We start from the raw sequence: 19,437 nt of genomic DNA, 5'->3' as shown, positions 1-19,437 counted from the left end.
CTTCTCATTTCTTTAAATCATCAGTTATTAACAATAATTTCTCCATATTATTTACAAGAGTATTTTATAAACTGAGTATTTCGTTTAAATATACTATTTAGTTATTAATATTCTTTAATATCAATAAAATATATTGTGTGTAACGTTGTATTATAGATTCAAATTTTGAAACTGAAGTAACGGATGTAATCGACATTTACTTTGATATTATTGATTGAAATTTTATTAATGCTGTTGATAAACACGTATACATATATTTGTACATTTATACTTAATTAAAATTTCAAGAAGAAATACCAAAGATTTGATAATAAAGTCAGTTTCATATGTTAGTTAATTTTATGGAAAATAAATGTTTCATGAATAAATATTAATATTACAATTTTATATATACTTTCTGTTATAAATATAATGAAGCCAACAGTAGATGTTTATTAACTTTTTGTCACAACTTTGTGTTACAATATTTCAATATCAATATGTTATTTATTAAATGAAGTTGTTTAACGTGAATGTATATTTATCTGTCGCTATAAACTCCCGATGACTGCGCAATTAATTTTTATTCTTAAATAATACTAAAAGAAGTTATGTAATGTCTCTATTTATAAAATAAGGTTGTTTATATAGATTGTGTATATAGATTATTTGACCAGTAATTGTTTACGTACAAGACACATTGAATTGATATAAATATCATCGGTATTATCGACGTGCATAAATTTTCAGATCTTCTACTATTATTTTTATTATATAACTTTTATTTATATTCTGTATTTATAGAACAAATTAGAACAAATTTTAAAGCAAACTTGAAATAATATTAGTACGAAGTGTGATAAACATAACCTATATTTCATATATGTATGTATATTCCAGTGTATACTAATCGTCTTTTTATTATTCAAATATTTGATCATAAATTTTATGTGTAAATGAATAATTTTCGTAATTAATTTGAAACATTAGATGAAAATAATACACCATATAAAATGTTTTAATTACCATTTAATTTATTTTTTAAGCTTATTTGCTATATTTCTCTTTTTAAATATAAACGTAAAAATGGAACAATCATTTCAATATAAGTTTTTTGATAGTAACCGTTAATATATGCTTATTTACAGTGGTATATGTACAATAACGCACATACTAATACATTAGATACAAGGATAACCAACTGAATGTATTTTAAAGGAGACAATAAGAACACATATATAATATGGATATAATAAATTACAATTTGAATTGAACTTAGAAGTAAATTGAAGATATTTTGCTGATAAAATCATCATCTTAATTTAATGGACTGTAGGGCATAAAAAATTGTAAACACTAATATTTTTCTAGTCTTTTCCTTTAAAGTATATAATTTAGTCTTTTTTAATGTGCAAAAGTATTAAATTTATAATTTTTCATTTTTTAAAATGATTTTTACATATTTGAATTATAAAATTCACTTTCATGAAAAAAATTACAAACAAACACTTTTTTTATAAACTTATAAGCTGCATTATCTTAATCAAAATAGTACAAAGTATTTTCCTACATTTTTGACATTTTTTATAACCATCTTCAATTAATCTGCTTGAATAAACATTAATACATTAAAAAATTACAATTTCTATAACAAAAATTTTGTAATTGTATTACTTATCCCATCATAGTTTTTCTTATCATCTATTAATTCATTATAGAATCGCACTTTGTGTTATATTCATTCAACTTTCTTATTAATTTCTCTTTGGAGCCAGTAAGCGTCTAGCATCATTGTCTTCAAGACTCAGCTAAGCTCCATTATTATAAAATAATTTATTAAACATTTAACGGTTTCAATTAATAAATACTATTTGATATACAATTTCACTACTAAATTTACAAAGAGCAGAATATAGATAGTGTCCCTGTGAAGAAGTTCAGATTGATTATCTTACTTAAAAAATATTGCTTAAATATAAAAGGGCAATATATATATCTATAATTATAATCTTTATATCAAAATGCATTCAGAGAAAATCAAAGAATAAGCCCCTTTATATTTAAATTTATTTAATGATACAGATGATATGTTGTAATTTATTAGTATGCCCCATAAAACTTTCTCCTATTTTTATGTGAATAATGACAATGAATGCAGTGCAGATGAAACTCCTTTAGTTCTAGTACACATATAATGCTCATGATTCAATTAATTGATTAATAGGTAAGATAATCTGCCTGATCATTTAATCCAGGACAATCCACTTAATATTTGGTCAAATCACTATTACTCCTTATAGATAGCAACAAGTGACTTTGACATTATTAATTATTTATATAAATCATTGCTATTACTGTATACCTTTTCAACCCACTTCTACTCAATGTGAAATAACGATTAAAGTAATAACAATAAAATTTATTTTAAATATACCTGTCTTTTCTTATTAAGAATTTTATTTTTACAGCCAGTTCAATAGTTTGTTATTTCTTAATAAGACATACATTTGAAACAAAATCGGTGAAGTGGATTAAAAATAAATACAATCGTGTTTACACTAATTTTCAATAGCATTAGGCACTGTCAACCCTTCGTTGAAAATGTTTTAATAAATTCCATTTTTGAGAAAGTTAGAAAAATCAGAAAATAAAGATTCGTTATGATTAAACAAGTTCTATTTTCAAAGTATTTTAATTTAGCAAATTACATGATAAAATAATATGCACCTTTTACTTACAAAATTTAAATTTTTACAACCTCTTTTTAAACAGAAGATATGTGTTAAATTTCTAATGTTGCATATTAAGCATCTTTCCAGTTTATAAAAATCAGACCCAAATGTACTTTCATACTATTAATAATATACACAACTAAATTTACAAACCATATTATATGTTAATGACCTTGAACCTGCATTTATACACTAGATCACAATATAGTACATGCTAAAATCTTAGAAAAAAAATATATAAGAAAACTTAGTCAAAGAAAACATATCGTCATTTCTGTTTCAATTTATTATTAATTTTGGTCGTACAGTTGGTAAAATTGTACTACTCTAATACTGTTGTACTTTTTCAGGGCGTTATATTTACATCAATTTATTTGAAAAACAGAAGAATTTAAACATTAAGTTACAATTGTTAATTATTACCCAAAATGTGAAGTATCCCAAATGCCTGCATTTGAGACTTAAAATTTATATGAATTTTCTTTCTTTCTTTCTTTTTTTTTTTTTAGATAAGAAGAAAAATATAATAGGAATAGCATACAGTAATTTTACTCTAATATCAAATCCAAAAACTAAAAAATTATTACAAATTGTATAATAAATTTATATCCAGAATGTTAAATAATGTTTATAAAGTTATTAAATTGTTGCTAAAAAGATTTTATAACATAGATTTTCTGATCTTTCATACAGAACAAAACATATTTCTACCAACTGTACAGTAACAAAAAAAAGAACAAAAGGAGTACTGAAATCATATCTCCTTGGTTGACGTACAGAATGCTATTTTGTTTCATTAGATTTAACAATTATTATCACTTCTCGCGCCTTGGCAACATACATCCTTAAACGCTAGTACGCTTATCGCTTTATAGATGTACGACTTGCTTTTATTGTGGTATTTTGTATCCCTCTTATACTTTCTGCATCTTATTCACTGAATTCGTACTTTTCGTTATCGAAATAATGCCCCGATTATGCAATGAATTCTTAACTTATTTTTGTGGCACCATTGTGATTCACCTTATGGTTTACAGTCCAGTTATCTTCTTGTAGATTTTTCAAATGATCTTCTAGTAATGATGCCAAATTACGTCTTTTAAATCGTAATGATTCTTTCACAATATCTCGCAAAAATGCAAGTCGTATATCTAGAGTCCCTTGAATTTGGTGTAAATGTGAAAATAGTGTTTCATAATCTGAAACAAGATTATAATTATTGGTATAAGTTATTTTGTAGATTCCCTTCTTCATAGACTATAGATATACATAAAAAGATAATAGAAATACGTATCCATTTCAACTTACTTGTACCTCTTCTTCGCACTTCCTTATATACAAGTTCTCGAACGGACAAATTATGTCTTCTAATATCTTCCAATTCTTTTTTCGTCAAAACTTTGTCTTTTTCTACTTTGGACTCACGTTTTTCTTCGACATGATTAGACAATCGTTCATCAACCGAATTTTCAACTTTCACACTATTTTCAACACAATCATTAAGAGGTAGATTGTTACACTCATTCTTAACATTTTCCGTTTTTTCGGTTTTTACTTCGCTCTTAGGTGTATCAACATTATTAACTACCGGTGTTAAAGTTGGTGGAGCATCCATGTGATTGTTAGTATGTTCCACTGGAATTGGTTCAAAAACTGGTATTGTTGGCATTTCTGCAAGGCCATTTACTAATTTCTCCGGCGAATTAATACACGGCGCATTTGATACACTAGGTGTAGAATTTGTTATATTTGATGAAACTTGATTCGAGTCGGCAGTTGGGGTCACTTGATTTTTCGTATCGTCAACCCATGGTACTGGCGAACTCGGTGGAGTATTCGTAGGCGTATACGACGGTCTCCGTACGACTACATCTTTAGGAATTGGACCCGGTTTTCGTTTATTTGGCGGTGGTTTCGACGCAAGCGACCCTCCTCCATCCGATGTAGGCAAGCTACGTTTAAGACCGCCCTTGGAAGTTGAAGATGTTGCACCAACCATATCAATATCCGCTTCGTCGACCATCATTCTTTTATCTATTTTGAATGGATTACCTGGAATTTAATCACAAAAAATTAGATACTCTTTCAATATAAATGTAAACTTGATATTTTTAAATTAAAATAATTAGATTAGTTATCAAGTATTTTGAACTATTACCAAACATATGTTGTCTAACTGGAGCACTTTCTATTTCTCTCAATGGTGGAGTCATACGTTTCAAATATTCTTGATAATTTCCCATTTGTGCTAGGGGCATTGAGTGAACGTAATCATCATCAAGTAATTTTGTATGCAGCAATCCAGGTTGCAGGAAGTTGGCTCGCATTCTAACAACTTGATCTAACAAAGATTTTCGTGGAACGTCAAATGCGTTCCTATAACTATGCGCACCACGTTGCTGATTTCTAACTAATCCGACTACAAAACCACCGAATTCATTTAATTGATCCCTCAATCCGGTAAATTTATCTTGTAATAATGGATGTGACACCTGAAGATTAGATTAAAAAACGACATTAATTCTGTAAGAATACAAATATTTTTCTATAGTAGATAATAACAAATATTTACCAAATCTTTTTTTAAAGGAGTCCTAGGAATAACTCTCACACCTTCTGTTACTGTTGTACTACCATTCACTAAATTTTTTGTCATATTGGCAGTAGCAAGTTGTTTGGAAAGAACTTCATTACATAGTCTGTCAAATTCAATTTTAGCTTGATTTTTTAACCGTTTTAAATAATTTAAGACGCTATAGGATAACGAATTATCCATATTATCAGGTATTAATGTTTGAGCTAATGGTGTAGGTGCACCCATTCTAGTTAAAGCTCTCCTGAGGGACTGTAATACAAAATTGCACTGTTATTCAAATTTACTAATAAAGCAATTAAATATTCTGATAATCAATTAAAAACTTACTGCTGCATAATAAGTAGGCATTGTTCTCATGTAATTTTGAAATTGTGTTCGCCATTCATTCGTTGGTTTCAATCTATGCACTTTAAACAGTTCTTCCAATAAAGGCAAAAGTACTGGATAGTTGTAAGGCATGACAAATAAATTTACGCACGTTAAATTAGTGCTTGCTTTTAAATATCCAAATGGATGACCCACTTCACTTGATTTATAAGAATTCGCCACAAAAACTTGCCAACAAATTGTCGGTTGTTTTCTGGCTAATATGTACTGCGTCAACGGACTTGGTTCTAATTCATATTTATCGAATGGAAGATTTTCTATCACCATAGGCTCTTGACTGGTGCAAGTAAATTTTACATTCGGATGTGCCGATCTAGCCGGCAAAGAACTAGCACTTAAATCAGGCCAGAAACTTTCAGGTATCGGCCAGAATCCCACAGCAAAGCCTTTCTGAGCAGATCTTGGGACATAAATCAGTCTTCTACAAGAATGCCATGCTGTGTTTCCTGGTACTGTTGGATTAGGAAGATACGTCCGTGTTCCATTCATTGTATTATTTTCATCCTCATTTTCATCATCGTCTGCATGTTGTGTTTCATTATTTAAAGGTGGAGGATCTGGTCCAATTTTTTCGAAATTTATTACCACACCAGACTGAACCTTTTGTACCAAAGAGTCTATACATTGCATCATCATTCTAAAAGATGTTATACAATATGAACGACCTACAATAAGTAATAGATTTTTTATATCAGTATTTTTATGAGCAGCAATAGAATAAATTATCTTATGAAAATATTTTTCTTTTCCTTACCTCCAGTAACTTCACACATAGCATCTATAGGAGATGAATCACTTGCCACTAAACCTGTATCCCTCTCGACAGCCGGAGTTCCAGATAAACGAAGTACCAAAGAAAATAATCTTTGATCCCATCTAAATGGCTCCTTGGTTAGTTCAGATCCAGGTATAGGAGAGTGCATCGGTAGTGTAAACTGCAATAATCATTTTTTGTTTTTCAATTATCTTTTCCATAAAAAAGGAAAGAGATGGTGGTATTTCTACTTTTTAAATACAATTAAGAAACTCACATCTTGATTAACTCCACTATTAGTCGTATATTTTCCTCCATCTGTAATCACAACAATTACTGATGGTTCCAAATAAAAGGGACATCTTCCCTGTCCATATGTATCTATGCCAGTTTGCATACGATTTATGTTTAAAACATCTAAAGCATGTTTCAAAGCAGCACCTAGTGTTGTTAGCCCAACACATTGTAAATTTTTAAGCTCGTTCATAAAAGTTGCTAAATTTTCCTTCCATCCAGCCTAAAAGAAAAGAATATTTGTTTACTTATATATCGAGACCAAGAGAAAACAATTTCTTTTTCAACGTAATATAATAATATAAAAAATCATATATGTTCTTATTGAAATGTCTATTGAATTGTCTCTATTGGAAGAATCTTGATCTTTAGTTTTCAATTTATTTCTAAAACAAAAATAATGATAAAGCTAATGATTCAAAAAAGATGCAAAATTATAACTTATTACAAGGTTTGGAGTTCTGTCACTAAAGTTTAGCAACAATGGAGGAGAAGAAAATTATTCTGCAATAATGAGAACCTCCATGTAACATTAAATATGCAGACAATAAAGAATAGTCATAAAAAATTCACAATGTTCATTGTCAATTACATTGGTGATTTTTTAAATTTATCATTGTATCAACAATATTTAAGTTAACTTCTATCCAATGCATGATAATTCTTTATTGTCTCAGGATCCACTGTCATATGGAAAACTTATTTTACTTCTCTACCATTACCAAACTGGTGACAGTACCTTAATCCTTATAACAACTTTCAACCTTGGGCCATTCTTAATTGATCATCATGTTCAATTCTGAAAAAGAGACCTCTACTTATAAATAAATTTCATAAACACAAAATTGAGTAGGATGGGATGAAATCAAAATTTTGTTATAAAATTAAAAGAAAATTTTTGTTGGAGAGGGATTAACAAAGCATAGATTCTAAAATTTAAAAAAGAAACACATGTGAGTTTGTCTTATCAACGAAATCGTATATATCAATTTCGTAAATTTGGCGCGCATGTAACCATAAAGAAAGAAACCCTCGTGGGCAGGCCCCCACTCGCGTATTACTACCCACAATGCTGCTCTTCCGTAACGGAGGACAGAAGATACGGCAAGTGCACGCTGCACTTTGCTGCCTTCTTGCTGACTATCAATTATTCAGCAATCGAAGGGGACCAATAACATGGCAATTCTGCATGAATGCATCGATTGGTCATATAAGACAACGAATCATGAATGCATTTGAAAGGAAAAACAGAAAAGATATTTGAGTGAAAAGATATAATTGAAAGTTTTATGCATGAGATACTATACATGGTAGCTAGCTAGCGTATGTGTGCGTGTAAGAAAGAGATGCAATGATCTTAGGAACAAGAAAAAGGGAAAAGGATAAAAAGTGTGAAAGATACGAATGTAAAAGCAAGTGTAATACGAAGAAAAACATACCTTGATATTCTGGGGCGGATCTTCGAAGGTCAGGAGCATGTAACGATCTCCACGACTCTCTGGTGATCTTTGTCTCACCTAGAGAAAAAAAGAAAAAAGGATTGAACGATTAAAAATAACGAATTGCAGGAAAGTAAAAGGCAGAGAGTCCGTTATTACACGTTGCTCTTTTTGACAATGGCACACGAGCTAATGATTGGGCACAGCAATCACAATTGAATCTCCCGGCCGGGAAAGCTGTCTGACTAGCGTACCTTCACGAAAGTCTCCACGGCGCTCTTGGCTACATCCAAAAGCGTGGGTCGCCCGCCCAAATATGCCCTCTGATTCATGGAGGCCGACGTGTCGATCAAAAAGACTATTATGGTCATCTTCGCGAGGCGAACCCGCTCGTTCTCGAGGTCGTAACTGCGGCCCGAGACCTCCCGTAGTCAGAACTAGCTAGCTAACAGCCCTACGACGGCGTGGCGCATAGCTGCTTCGACCATTGAACGCTCCCGAATACGCTCTCCGAAAAACTTCTTTTATCGTAACGGCGCCCGCTTCGTTCTTACTCTTTTTCGATCTCTCTCTTTCTTTTCTTTTTACTTCTCTTTCCCTCTTTTTCTATATATATGTATGTATGTATGTATGTATGTATGTATGTATGTATGTGTATACGTGTGTGTATAGTATATATATATATTAATATATGTATATATATGTACGTCTTTTCCCCTCTTTCTCTACACCGAACCGAATATCTACTGCTACGTCGCGCGCCTCTGGTGCTCGAATGTGCCTGGTGGACAGCGGCACACGGGACAGCAGCTGAAACGCAGCCACGAGATCGCGAGTCGTGAGTCGGACAAGTCCGTCTGCCAGTCTGTCCGCTTGTTCTTTCGTCTGTCCCTCTCTTCGTTTCCTATTCTCCCCTTCCTTTATCCTTCTCTTTCTCGCTCTCACGATATCCTTTGTCTTTTCACGTATAGTTTCTATCGTTCTCAGTCCTTCATCTCCTTCCTTACTACCGATGTATATACGACTGTCTTTCTCTTTACCTACCGTTCTTTCTTACTCTTTCAATTTAACGAGAACAAAACTTAACCTTCTCTCTCGGTGTTTCATTCGTCTCTGTTGACAGTAGCTTTATCTTGCTCGTGGTTACACTGCGTCGCAAACCACGTGATTTCGTGGAGTTTATTTCTATTGGCTGTTCTCCCTCCAAGTAAACTTTCATCTCTATCACTGTATGTATGAAACGCATCGTGTTTCGACATTGTATAAGTGCGTATCGAAACGCTGTTTACTTCTATCGAATAGAATAGTTGTTGCATACTACTTCTACACATTTTATACGTTCTACGATCACACAGTGTGTCGTAAAGTTGGGTTTGTTTCAACTTGTCCAAATGAATAGATACATGTATGCAAGAAGAAACATAATGTTACAATTAATAGGTAACCTATTTATTTTATCTTGTTAGGAAAATTTTGCGCTGCTTCGAGTGCATATTTCTTTCTTATCTTTTTTATCTTTTTATTATAATCGTGTAATAGTATATAATGGAATGTGTGTTGTGTAATGTATGTAACCCAACATATTTTGATTTATTCTGTTTCAATGATATCAAGCAGTCAGCGAAGAAACAAACAATGCGTAAGGAATTTACTGTATATGTTACAATGAATTAAAATAAATTGCTTTGAATCATATATATTATTGAATAATTCTTTACCCATCCATTTTTACGTTTTCTTTTATTTTAATGCTGCACTGTGTCCTCCAGTTATCTTTCATTTTTCTATTTTTACCTATTTGATAAGTCTATTAAAAATTTTATGAACATAATAAAACTCAGCTGATTCAAGGGAATAACCAATCAGAAAATAAGTAACAGTACGGACTCTAATATGGCGGGTTTTTAACTCTAAGCTAGTAGCGTTTTAGCAGTTAAATGATTTAGATAAATTGTTCTATATTTTATATATTCTAAGCTGTAAGATATATGTATTGCGTAATATGATTTAATATTCTATAGTCAAGTTGTTAAGTTCAAAAGTTGTAAGGATCCTACAAAGTATTATATGTATAGATATTTCAGTATTATTTAGTATAAATAAAATTGTACACAAAAATATGGATGAGCTGAATCCATCTAAGCGCAAAAAAGTTGTCAATCTTCTAAAAAAATTTGAGGAGAATAGAAAAAATGTAAGATAATTCTTTTTTGAGAAAATTAGTAAAATATACTTCTTTGAATATTTTGTTATTTTTTAGGTATCTGAATCTATTATGACATTTAATTTTAATAAACAACGTATTCAATATTTAAGTAAATTAAATGATGTTAAAGAAAACTGTAAGGGTATCTTGTATTGGATGTTTCGTGATATTAGGACACAAGGTATATATTTAATACATAGTTCTACATAGTTCTTTCATTATTATTAGTTTATTAATAACATTTAACATTTTTAGACAATTGGGCTCTGCTCTTTGCCCAGAAAATTGCTGTGAAAAGTAATGTACCCCTCCATATATGTTTTTGCATAATGCCAAGTTTCCTAAATGCTTCTATGAGATATTACAAATTTCTTTTAAAAGGATTAATGGAGATTGAAGAAGAATGCAAACAATTAAATCTAAACTTTCATCTTTTACATGGTGAACCAAATGAGAGTATTCTTAAATTTGTAAAAACATATAACATGGGGACTGTGATCGTTGATTTTTATCCACTAAAGTTACCTATGTCATGGATCGATAATGTACAAAAGAACCTTCCAGAAGATGTCCCTATTTGTCAAGTAAACACGATTTTAGTTGATGTAATTTACAGATAATCCTTTGATATGTTAATATACATCTTTTAAAGGTAGATGCTCATAATATTGTGCCTTGTTGGTATGCATCATCAAAACAAGAATTTGCTGCTAAAACCATCAGAAATAAAATAAATACAAAACTACAGGAATTTTTAACAGAATTTCCTCCTGTTATTAAGCACCCATATTTAACAAAAGAAAAATTTGAAAACAACAATTGGGATATAACTTTGCAAGATGTAGAAGCAAGTGAGCCAACAGCTGAAATTACATGGGCTAAACCAGGATATAGAAATGGTATTAAGGAACTTGAAAATTTTATACAGAATCACTTACAAAAATATGGAGATGAACATAATAATCCTTTGTCAAATGCCATCAGTAATTTATCACCTTGGTTTCATTTTGGTATGATCTCAGTACAACGTTGTATTTTGGAAATACAAGAATATAAAGGATTGTATAAAAAATCAGTTGAATCCTTCATGGAGGAAGCTATTATTAGAAGAGAACTTAGTGATAATTTTTGTTTCTATAATGAAAAGTACGATCTTGTTGAAGGTGCCTATCCTTGGGCTATAAGAACACTAAATAAACATCGGTAATTTATTTTATTTATTACAAGTTGTGTACATTATATTGTTGTTAACATTTTATTACAATCTAGGAAGGATACAAGAAAATATGTATATTCTTTAAGTCAGTTGGAAAACTCTAAAACACATGATGATTTATGGAATGCATGTCAAAATCAAATGATAATAACAGGAAAAATGCATGGATTCTTAAGAATGTATTGGGCAAAGAAATTATTAGAATGGACTGAAACACCTGAGATTGCTTTAGAATGGGCCAATTATTTAAATAATAAGTACAGTATCGATGGTTGTGATCCGAATGGTTATGTAGGTCAGTTCTCTATCTGTACTTCTGTGATATATTTTATTATTACACAATATGTACATTCTATTTGTGCTTCTAGGTTGTATGTGGTCTATCTGTGGTGTCCATGATCATGGTTGGCCAGAAAGAGATATATTTGGGAAAATAAGATATATGAATTATAATGGATGTAAACGAAAATTTAATGTTGCCGAATTTGTCACGAAATGGGGAAAGAAGAAATCTAATGAACTTATATAAAATCATAGCCACTAATTATAATTATGTAGTTATTAATTATTTATTAAAATCTATCCGTCCACATTTAATCTCAATCTTATAAAAATATATATTATATATAATTAAAGTATTTTATACCAATATATAATTTCCAATGTTTAATATTTATCAACATTGTGCATCATTGCATAATAATGAAAGTGAAGCGGGGACTGCATCTAATGAAGTTAAAGAAAGTGCAGCAGCCTTTAGAGCTAAGGAAAGACAGCTGGTTTCATCTAAATTTTTATGAATTCCATAAATTATTCCAGCAGTAAGACAGTCACCACAACCACTCACATTGTATGTTTCTTTTGGATCATCAGAAATAAAAGATAAGGGGGGATATAGGCGAGAAGTGACCATAGTATGAGCAACCAATTTTCCTTCTTTATCGTAAAAGGGATCATTTCCAAGGGCTTTACGAACGACCTATAAAAAATAATTATTAAATTCTATATTTATATTTTTTCAGATTTGTTCCAATTATTAAATATTTACCAATACTCCTTGTGATCCTAGTGTACTTATAACCACTGGGATAAATTCAGCTACTTGCTCTGCAATTGTTTTTACTTCTTCTAAGTCTATAGATAATTTGTTGTCAGGTACCGATATGCCAAGATATTTCCCAATAGCTGATAGTTCATTTCTATTTGGTGATATAAAATGCAAAACATTTTGCCATTGTGATTTTGCTTTAAATACTTTAGTTGCCTTGTTCACATCCGTGGGTTCATACCAAACTAAAAAATAAATGTCATGTTTGATTTTAATACATCATAGTCCAATTTACAAATATAATTATTTTTTAAATTTTATGTTAAACATATTTTTGTTATCTTAATACACTGGATGTAATTTTTATATACTAATTGTTTGGCTTTAAGATGCTATTTAAATAATGGCGCTAAGACTAAATACATTCCTCGCAATATGGAGCGCTGCTAGAGCGCTAAAAATTCTTCATGTGAATGGACATCTATTAATCATTTGTTTCATCGTCTCATAGACGCATACCGCATACACAACGCAAAACATAACGCATAGTGTATGTGTCACATTACCACATTCCGATTTAAAACCTAAAAGCTGCTTAAAAGCAAATCTGAAAACTACGTAAAACAAGTCAAACTTAAAAAACTTATTTACAAAATAAAGCAATAGAATGAGTAAAACTCTAAACGGTAAAGCTGCTGTTATATGCACAGCACTTGCATTTCTTTCAATCATCATTGCATTCACCACACCCAACTGGCTTGAAACCGATGGAAAATTGGAAAATCCAAAATTTGTCAAAATCGGTAATTTGATTTACATATTTGACATATTAGTAAGAAAAATACTATTTAAATACTATATTGCCTTATAATATGTTATTATAGGTTTATGGCAGGTATGCTTCCAAGGATTTGGAGATCCGCATCATTTGTATGACACTAAATTTTATGGTTGTTGGTGGGTGTTTGAAGAAGAATATTACATAATACATGATATACTCCTGCCAGATTTCTTTGTTGCAACACAATTCTTTTTCACATTATGTCTGACTTTATTATTAATAGGAGGTTTCTTAACTGTATTATATACATGTTGCTCACAACATCATGATAAATATCAGTTGCTTCTATGGACAACTGGTGGAAATTTGGTACTAGGTGGAATATGTGGTATTATTGCTGTTATAATATTTGGTGCACGAGGCGATGGTAGAGACTGGATGCCCAATTGGGAGCATAATAACATTAGCTGGTCTTATGCATTAGCTGTTATTGGTAGCTTTACTTTGGTTATAGCAGGTACATTGTTCTTGATTGAAGGCCGTAGGCACAGAAAGAAACAAGAAAGAATATTACGGGAAGAACAAAAAACACATACAACCATTTAAAGTTATAAATGCAATAATTTTTTATATGCTTTTGGGGAAAGTTGGAGTTAATAATATAAAAAAGATATTTTATACGTCTTTGTAATAAAATGTTACATAAATATGCTGTATTTATTGTTTTGTAAAATAATTTGTATGTTAACTTTGTTAACGAATCCGTCCATAGAAGAGATTTTAGATATAAGTGGCCTTAATTATGTAAGTGAAGTGAAATGTTAGAGAATTATATGAAGAACGAAGTTGAATAAAGTAATTTGTTCGAAATCATATCTCCTCTTCTTCGCATTTATGTTAATTTTTCTGTCATATTTGCCTTTTTGATAAATAAATATATGCGTAAGTTGCGGATTAAAGCAAAATAAATAGGTTGCAAAGGGTAAATATGGTCAGGCTCTGACCCATTTTATTATCGGGGCAAATAATTCAACGTGAGTTACGACTAAGATTGCGTGCACGAAGATCGACGTCAGGTGTAAGTCGTTGACCTAGTTTAGCTCCTATTTTAATCAGCAACTTCTACAATTTCACGTACTATATCGATCACACCAGGAAAAGGTGTTACTATTGGTTCCGTATCATCCTTTGATATTTAACAATATTTACGGAAATGTAAAATTATTAATAAAATGACGTGTATAATGAATAGTAAATTTCAATTTCATCATGAATATTTTTTTTGCGATATTGTTTTAATTTTAATGACATTAAGTAATATGAATTGCATCTCGGTGAATCATACATAAACTGAATAGTAGAATAAGTCATCTCAATTTCAAGAATCTTAATTGAAGTTCATGGATATGAATTAAACAAATTCTTTTTTATAAAATACAAAACAACAATTCGTTAGAAATCTTTTTTATCATTTTTCGGAGCTATCTCTTTAAGCTTAATAGTTTACATTGATTTCGTAAATTTTTATTATTAAAGACTTTAATAGCCGAGAAAATTGACCTAAATAAGAAAAAATACATTTTAGTATTTCCGTTTCATTTACGATTTAAGATTTCACGATGTAAAAATATGTAAGTTGAAACGTCAATGACGTAATGTCGTTACTACAATAGAAATTTATAAAAAATTCTCATACTAGCAGCGTCTCCCATTTTAAGTGTTTGTTTATCATTCTATAGCATTTAAAGTACCTTTCATCAAGTATTTGAATAATATAAAGATTTTTTTAACTTTAACATTATTAGATATCACGCAAAATTTTTAATGTACTTTTTAGCAATTTTTAGCAATTTTTAACAGTTTAACGGCATTTATCATTTAAATGTACGAATGTTAATAAATGACTATTATATCGCCTATGTTTCGTAACTGATAACAGAAAAAAGATATTTCATTAAAATTTCTTTTTTAAATATAGTTGACATATTTAAATAATATTTTAATTAGGCATTGAGAACCCTTTTCTTGTCATAACTGCTAGTTTGTACTCGTGGGATACTCACGATTTTACAAGGTTAGGTTGGATGGTATGGTAAGCTACATGGTCATCATACAACATAACGTGTTTGGGTGTGGTTAATGCCGTGGGATCTTTACTAGATCAGTAGATTTGAATTGTTTGTCGTACGCGTTGTTTTACATCGTGATCATTCACGAAACAATTTTTTCACGATGAAGAAGAGAAGCTTTTCCGGCAATGTAGGTGTCGGTGTCTTTATCGTTGCTTTCGTGTGTGTTTGCGTTGCATTTGGTACACCAGCATGGTTAGTGAGTGATTATCGTATCACTGGCGCAAAACTCGACAAATTAGGCTTGTGGACGCATTGCTTTAGATCACTTCCAAATCCTCAAGAAATGGACGCACCCAGACGCTTTTTTGTTGGTTGTAGATGGGTTTATGATCCCTTCACTGCAGGTTATTCTGATATTCGAGGCTTTCTACTACCTCGTAAGTTTCTTCTTTAGCTTAATCACTCTCATTAATACTTATAAATTTATCAAAGTAACATGTTGTAATTGTATCACTAATCTCTTTGTTACAGCATTTATGATAGCAACACAGTTTTTCTTTACTCTATGCTTCCTGTTGAGTATGGTATCATTTGTATTGGTATTATTGTTCACTCTATGTTGTGATCCAGAACAAAGACGTTATGTACAACTTATCATGACAATTGGAGGTTTACTGTTTGTTGGTGGAATAAGTGGTGGACTAGCAGTAATTATATTTGCTTGCCTTGGAAATACCGATGGCTGGATGCCTGGACATGCAAACAATTTCTTTGGTTGGTCCTTTGTAATGGCAGCTGTGGGTAGTGTATTGACAATTATAGCAGGAGCTCTTCTCCTCGTTGAAGCAAATGTTCAACGTAAAAAACGAGAGTATTTAAAAGAATCTCAAACAAGATTCCAGCTTGAATCTCGTACATGAGCTAGAGTATTATTGTTACATAAGACCTGCACAACAATTTAGTGCTAAAATTTTGTAATATTATTCCGTCCATATATTAGCTGGTTTTTAATAATAGTATGTTATAAGACATGTTTTCTATTATTCTAGTACAAAGTATGTTATAAAACAAGATTTGTATTTTTGTAAGTTTTATATATACAAGATATGTATAAATTGTATTAAGTAGCATTGAGAAGGGAACCTTTGTATTTTTATTGTTGTTTTACTTGTTAATTAACTTTTTGGAAATTAAATTATACTAAAAGTGAAAGTTAATGGAAATATATCTAAAGTTAATTATTTTAGCAAAAGAAGAGTAATCTCAATTGTATCCAATAGAAAAATTTCTTTTTTCTTGAATTATAGGAAGTTGTTATGGAAAGTTGTATAAGTTTTACAATGTAAACATCTACTGCCAGTGGTCAATTTATATGTACAAGATTTGTAAAGACTAGTGTAATTTACACGTATAAAAATACTAACATAATTATATGAATTAATTTAATTATTCGTCCTTGACTGTAAATTATAAAAAAATTGTTTTTAACTAAGCACAATGTATCGTTTTTGTAATATATCTTTACTTCAATAAAGATAAGATTAAATGTTGAAAATAGTTATTATTTATATATTATTTTGTTTGAGAACCACTGATCTGACTATAGAAAGTAGAAATCTTACAGGATGTCAACTAACATTAAGTTACATTATTGGTAGTGAAACGAATGTGATGTAGCAAGTTTACGATAGGTAGAATATTTTAAGGATTAAAGGAAAAAGCAAAATATTAATAATGTCTGTTGATAAACAAAAATATTATCGCGCTTTAAGTAAGCAATATTATTTCTTAGACTTGCAGTGAGTGAAAAACATTCATAACCTCTATTAATTGTTTATTATATATTTTTTCGTTATGTTTATAAATATCTTTTGATTGTTAAATTAATTTCATTTCAGTCCCTACTGGATTTAAATTTAAAAAAAGAGATTTTCAGTAATTTTAAATATATGTAATTTTAGGAATATTGTTTTGAACAGCTTATTAGATACTCATATTCTTAATTTCACAAAAAATCAAAAAACAATTTGTTGGGTGTCACCACATTTTTTTCAAAGAATATTATGTAATTAGAAAATGATTATTGCCAGGGTGACTGATGGTTGTGCAAACATTTGTCATATCTGATTTTTTATTCTTATTCTTTGCACAAGTTGTGATTGTATTGATCTTAGTCCGTTGGGCTTTGAAATTTGTAATGAATTGTGAATGGATGCTTTTAGCTACTACTTTCGTGTGTTGTGTTACAGTAGGTAAGTAGAAGTTTTCAACAATATATCAGTTATATAAACAAAACATGTTTATGACCTTCAAATAATTTTTAAATTTCAGGTACCCTATTGTTTTTAGCAGTATCAATATTTGGAGAGCAATATTGGCATACAGACTGATTAATAGAATCAAACCATAGCTATTTGTTATGGCCATATGGTTTGGCAGTTATTTCATTCATGCCTTTTTGATTAGCTTTATGTTAACCGTTGAGTGCCAAGTGGCGCTATTGCGCTTCTTCTATCCTGTGTTAAAAAATCCCAGGGCTCTAGGTTGTGAAACCGACAATAACAACATGCTCACTTTTTGTCGATGCATGTCTTTACGGTTATTGTTCAGCCTTAGGTAAATTAAGACAAAATTTGAGTAATATTATACTTTGTAAGTGTACACATTTTTATTCTTCTAAACAACCATTACTGTAATAACATAATGAACTAAATTATATATAGTAGACTATAAAAAACAATAATGAAATATATGTTTATATTAACAAGGCAGCTGATGAAAAGACGAATTTTAATTTCAGTCTAACATTTGGATGTAAATATTATTGAAATTTACATAAATGCCATAAAATATCTAAATAATATTTTTATATAATTTAAACCCACTGATGTCAGTACTTATGTTTAAAAGGATGTCAGAATAACATTAAACTGAAAGAAATAAGACTTATCGTATATAAACATAAAGCAGCGCAATCGCGTTCCTTGGCAGTTTTAGACGAGGAATAAGACAAGCGCTATCGTGCCGTCTGCCATTTTTAGACATGGAATGAAAGAAGCGCTATCGTGCCGCTTGGCAATTTTTTATTGGGAAACAGCAAAGACCAGTGGCACTCAAACGGTTAAACTTGGTAATGCAAATGCAGTACATAAAGCAAAATTTATATTAATTTTATAGATTTATATAAAATAGTTATTATATACTGGGAGGATATATAGTATTCAAAGAAGATTTATTTCAGATCGATTTATAACTATTTTTAGATTAATTAGAAGTGAAAACTTATAAAACTGCTTTTAAAGTCATTTTTTTATGACATTGCTCTGCAATTGAGTGCGTGTTCTCAGCGACAGTATTAACTTCACCTATTTTTTTTATAAAAACCTGTATCTTTAGATAAAAAGAACTGTTTTCACATTTTTAGACTATTGTTTTATATATACTTATAAATATATATCTAAGTCTAGAATATTTTATAAGTTATAAATGTCTAGTAATTACGATAAAAATTATCGAAACTGAAAAATCACAAAAATGTACGTATCTTTCTAATTACTTTTTATTGAAAAGTTTTACATAGTAAACGTTAATCAGATTTTATATCATATACCTTGAAAGTACAATCAATATTTTATGAGATTAATGGAAAAAAAAGAAAAAAACTAAAATGAAGTAAAAGCTTATAAAAGTATCACCTACCTGGAATTTTTGAGCACGTTGCAAGATCCAATACGTATCGAATCGTATCTAGAGGTAGATTACCGTCAAGAACGATGAAACTCGAATTCTCCACGTACGATTGGTATTTCTTCACCAAATGCGGGCTGATACTAGAGAACACTTCCATCTCACCGACTGCGAACCGACATTCGCCTTTGTAATCGATGATCACGGTACATCTTAAATTATCAAACACAAATACATATTTAAGAA

The 19,437-nt window shown here is 30.3% G+C and overlaps 5 protein-coding genes and 1 long non-coding RNA gene across 16 annotated transcripts in view; 4 read left to right on the top strand and 2 right to left on the bottom strand.

Moving 5' to 3' along the window:
• Nucleotides 1–57: 57 nt before the first annotated feature.
• On the top strand, nucleotides 58–2,397 carry LOC122572146. The gene is made up of 2 exons (XR_006318383.1): nucleotides 58–864; nucleotides 1,128–2,397. It is a non-coding gene; the product is annotated as an uncharacterized LOC122572146 (long non-coding RNA).
• Nucleotides 2,398–3,053: 656 nt separating this feature from the next.
• LOC122572119 (integrator complex subunit 6) lies at nucleotides 3,054–9,937 on the bottom strand. 5 transcript variants are annotated; one of them, XM_043736724.1, is made up of 10 exons: nucleotides 8,436–8,476; nucleotides 8,182–8,259; nucleotides 7,482–7,541; nucleotides 6,726–6,965; nucleotides 6,449–6,629; nucleotides 5,635–6,359; nucleotides 5,284–5,556; nucleotides 4,870–5,203; nucleotides 4,020–4,763; nucleotides 3,054–3,910 (listed from the first exon to the last, which is right to left on the bottom strand). In XM_043736724.1, exons 4-10 carry the CDS (start codon nucleotides 6,933–6,935, stop codon nucleotides 3,702–3,704), a joined length of 2,676 nt encoding a protein of 891 aa, XP_043592659.1. In that variant the 5' UTR covers nucleotides 6,936–6,965; nucleotides 7,482–7,541; nucleotides 8,182–8,259; nucleotides 8,436–8,476; the 3' UTR covers nucleotides 3,054–3,701. The 5 variants fall into 5 exon arrangements, with proteins under 5 accessions (XP_043592659.1, XP_043592658.1, XP_043592655.1 ...); XM_043736723.1 differs by lacking the exons at nucleotides 7,482–7,541; nucleotides 8,436–8,476 and adding an exon at nucleotides 9,900–9,937; XM_043736720.1 differs by lacking the exons at nucleotides 7,482–7,541; nucleotides 8,436–8,476 and adding an exon at nucleotides 9,269–9,427.
• On the top strand, nucleotides 9,486–12,259 carry LOC122572128 (deoxyribodipyrimidine photo-lyase-like). 4 transcript variants are annotated; one of them, XM_043736742.1, is made up of 7 exons: nucleotides 10,068–10,375; nucleotides 10,442–10,568; nucleotides 10,643–10,684; nucleotides 10,769–10,971; nucleotides 11,040–11,590; nucleotides 11,657–11,898; nucleotides 11,972–12,259. In XM_043736742.1, the coding sequence occupies exons 1-7, from the start codon at nucleotides 10,301–10,303 to the stop codon at nucleotides 12,130–12,132; spliced, it is 1,401 nt and encodes a 466-aa protein (XP_043592677.1). In that variant the 5' UTR covers nucleotides 10,068–10,300; the 3' UTR covers nucleotides 12,133–12,259. The 4 variants fall into 4 exon arrangements, with proteins under 4 accessions (XP_043592678.1, XP_043592677.1, XP_043592679.1 ...); XM_043736744.1 differs by having other exon boundaries at nucleotides 10,643–10,971; nucleotides 11,040–11,286; nucleotides 11,410–11,590; XM_043736743.1 differs by lacking the exon at nucleotides 10,068–10,375 and adding an exon at nucleotides 9,486–9,621 and having other exon boundaries at nucleotides 10,643–10,971.
• LOC122572122 (pseudouridine-metabolizing bifunctional protein C1861.05) overlaps nucleotides 12,148–19,437 on the bottom strand; it is a 37,941-nt gene continuing 30,651 nt past the window's right edge. For all 4 annotated transcript variants that reach the window (XM_043736731.1, XM_043736732.1, XM_043736733.1 and 1 more), the window contains 3 exons: nucleotides 19,204–19,403; nucleotides 12,652–12,896; nucleotides 12,148–12,582 (listed from right to left, as the gene is read on the bottom strand). In XM_043736731.1, the coding sequence (XP_043592666.1) occupies nucleotides 12,280–12,582; nucleotides 12,652–12,896; nucleotides 19,204–19,403 (748 nt within the window). In that variant the 3' untranslated portion in view covers nucleotides 12,148–12,279. The remainder of the gene's footprint in view (nucleotides 12,583–12,651; nucleotides 12,897–19,203; nucleotides 19,404–19,437) is intronic.
• On the top strand, nucleotides 13,031–14,307 carry LOC122572142. Its single transcript, XM_043736778.1, has 2 exons — nucleotides 13,031–13,454; nucleotides 13,536–14,307. The coding sequence occupies exons 1-2, from the start codon at nucleotides 13,319–13,321 to the stop codon at nucleotides 14,036–14,038; spliced, it is 639 nt and encodes a 212-aa protein (XP_043592713.1). The 5' UTR covers nucleotides 13,031–13,318; the 3' UTR covers nucleotides 14,039–14,307.
• On the top strand, nucleotides 15,498–17,054 carry LOC122572140. The gene is made up of 2 exons (XM_043736776.1): nucleotides 15,498–15,941; nucleotides 16,036–17,054. Exons 1-2 carry the CDS (start codon nucleotides 15,665–15,667, stop codon nucleotides 16,422–16,424), a joined length of 666 nt encoding a protein of 221 aa, XP_043592711.1. The 5' UTR covers nucleotides 15,498–15,664; the 3' UTR covers nucleotides 16,425–17,054.

The sequence above is a fragment of the Bombus pyrosoma genome, linkage group LG10 (genome assembly GCF_014825855.1).
Source record: "Bombus pyrosoma isolate SC7728 linkage group LG10, ASM1482585v1, whole genome shotgun sequence".
In the NCBI taxonomy this organism is placed as follows: domain Eukaryota; kingdom Metazoa; phylum Arthropoda; class Insecta; order Hymenoptera; family Apidae; genus Bombus; species Bombus pyrosoma.
This window is presented reverse-complemented; position numbering and strand designations above follow the sequence as displayed.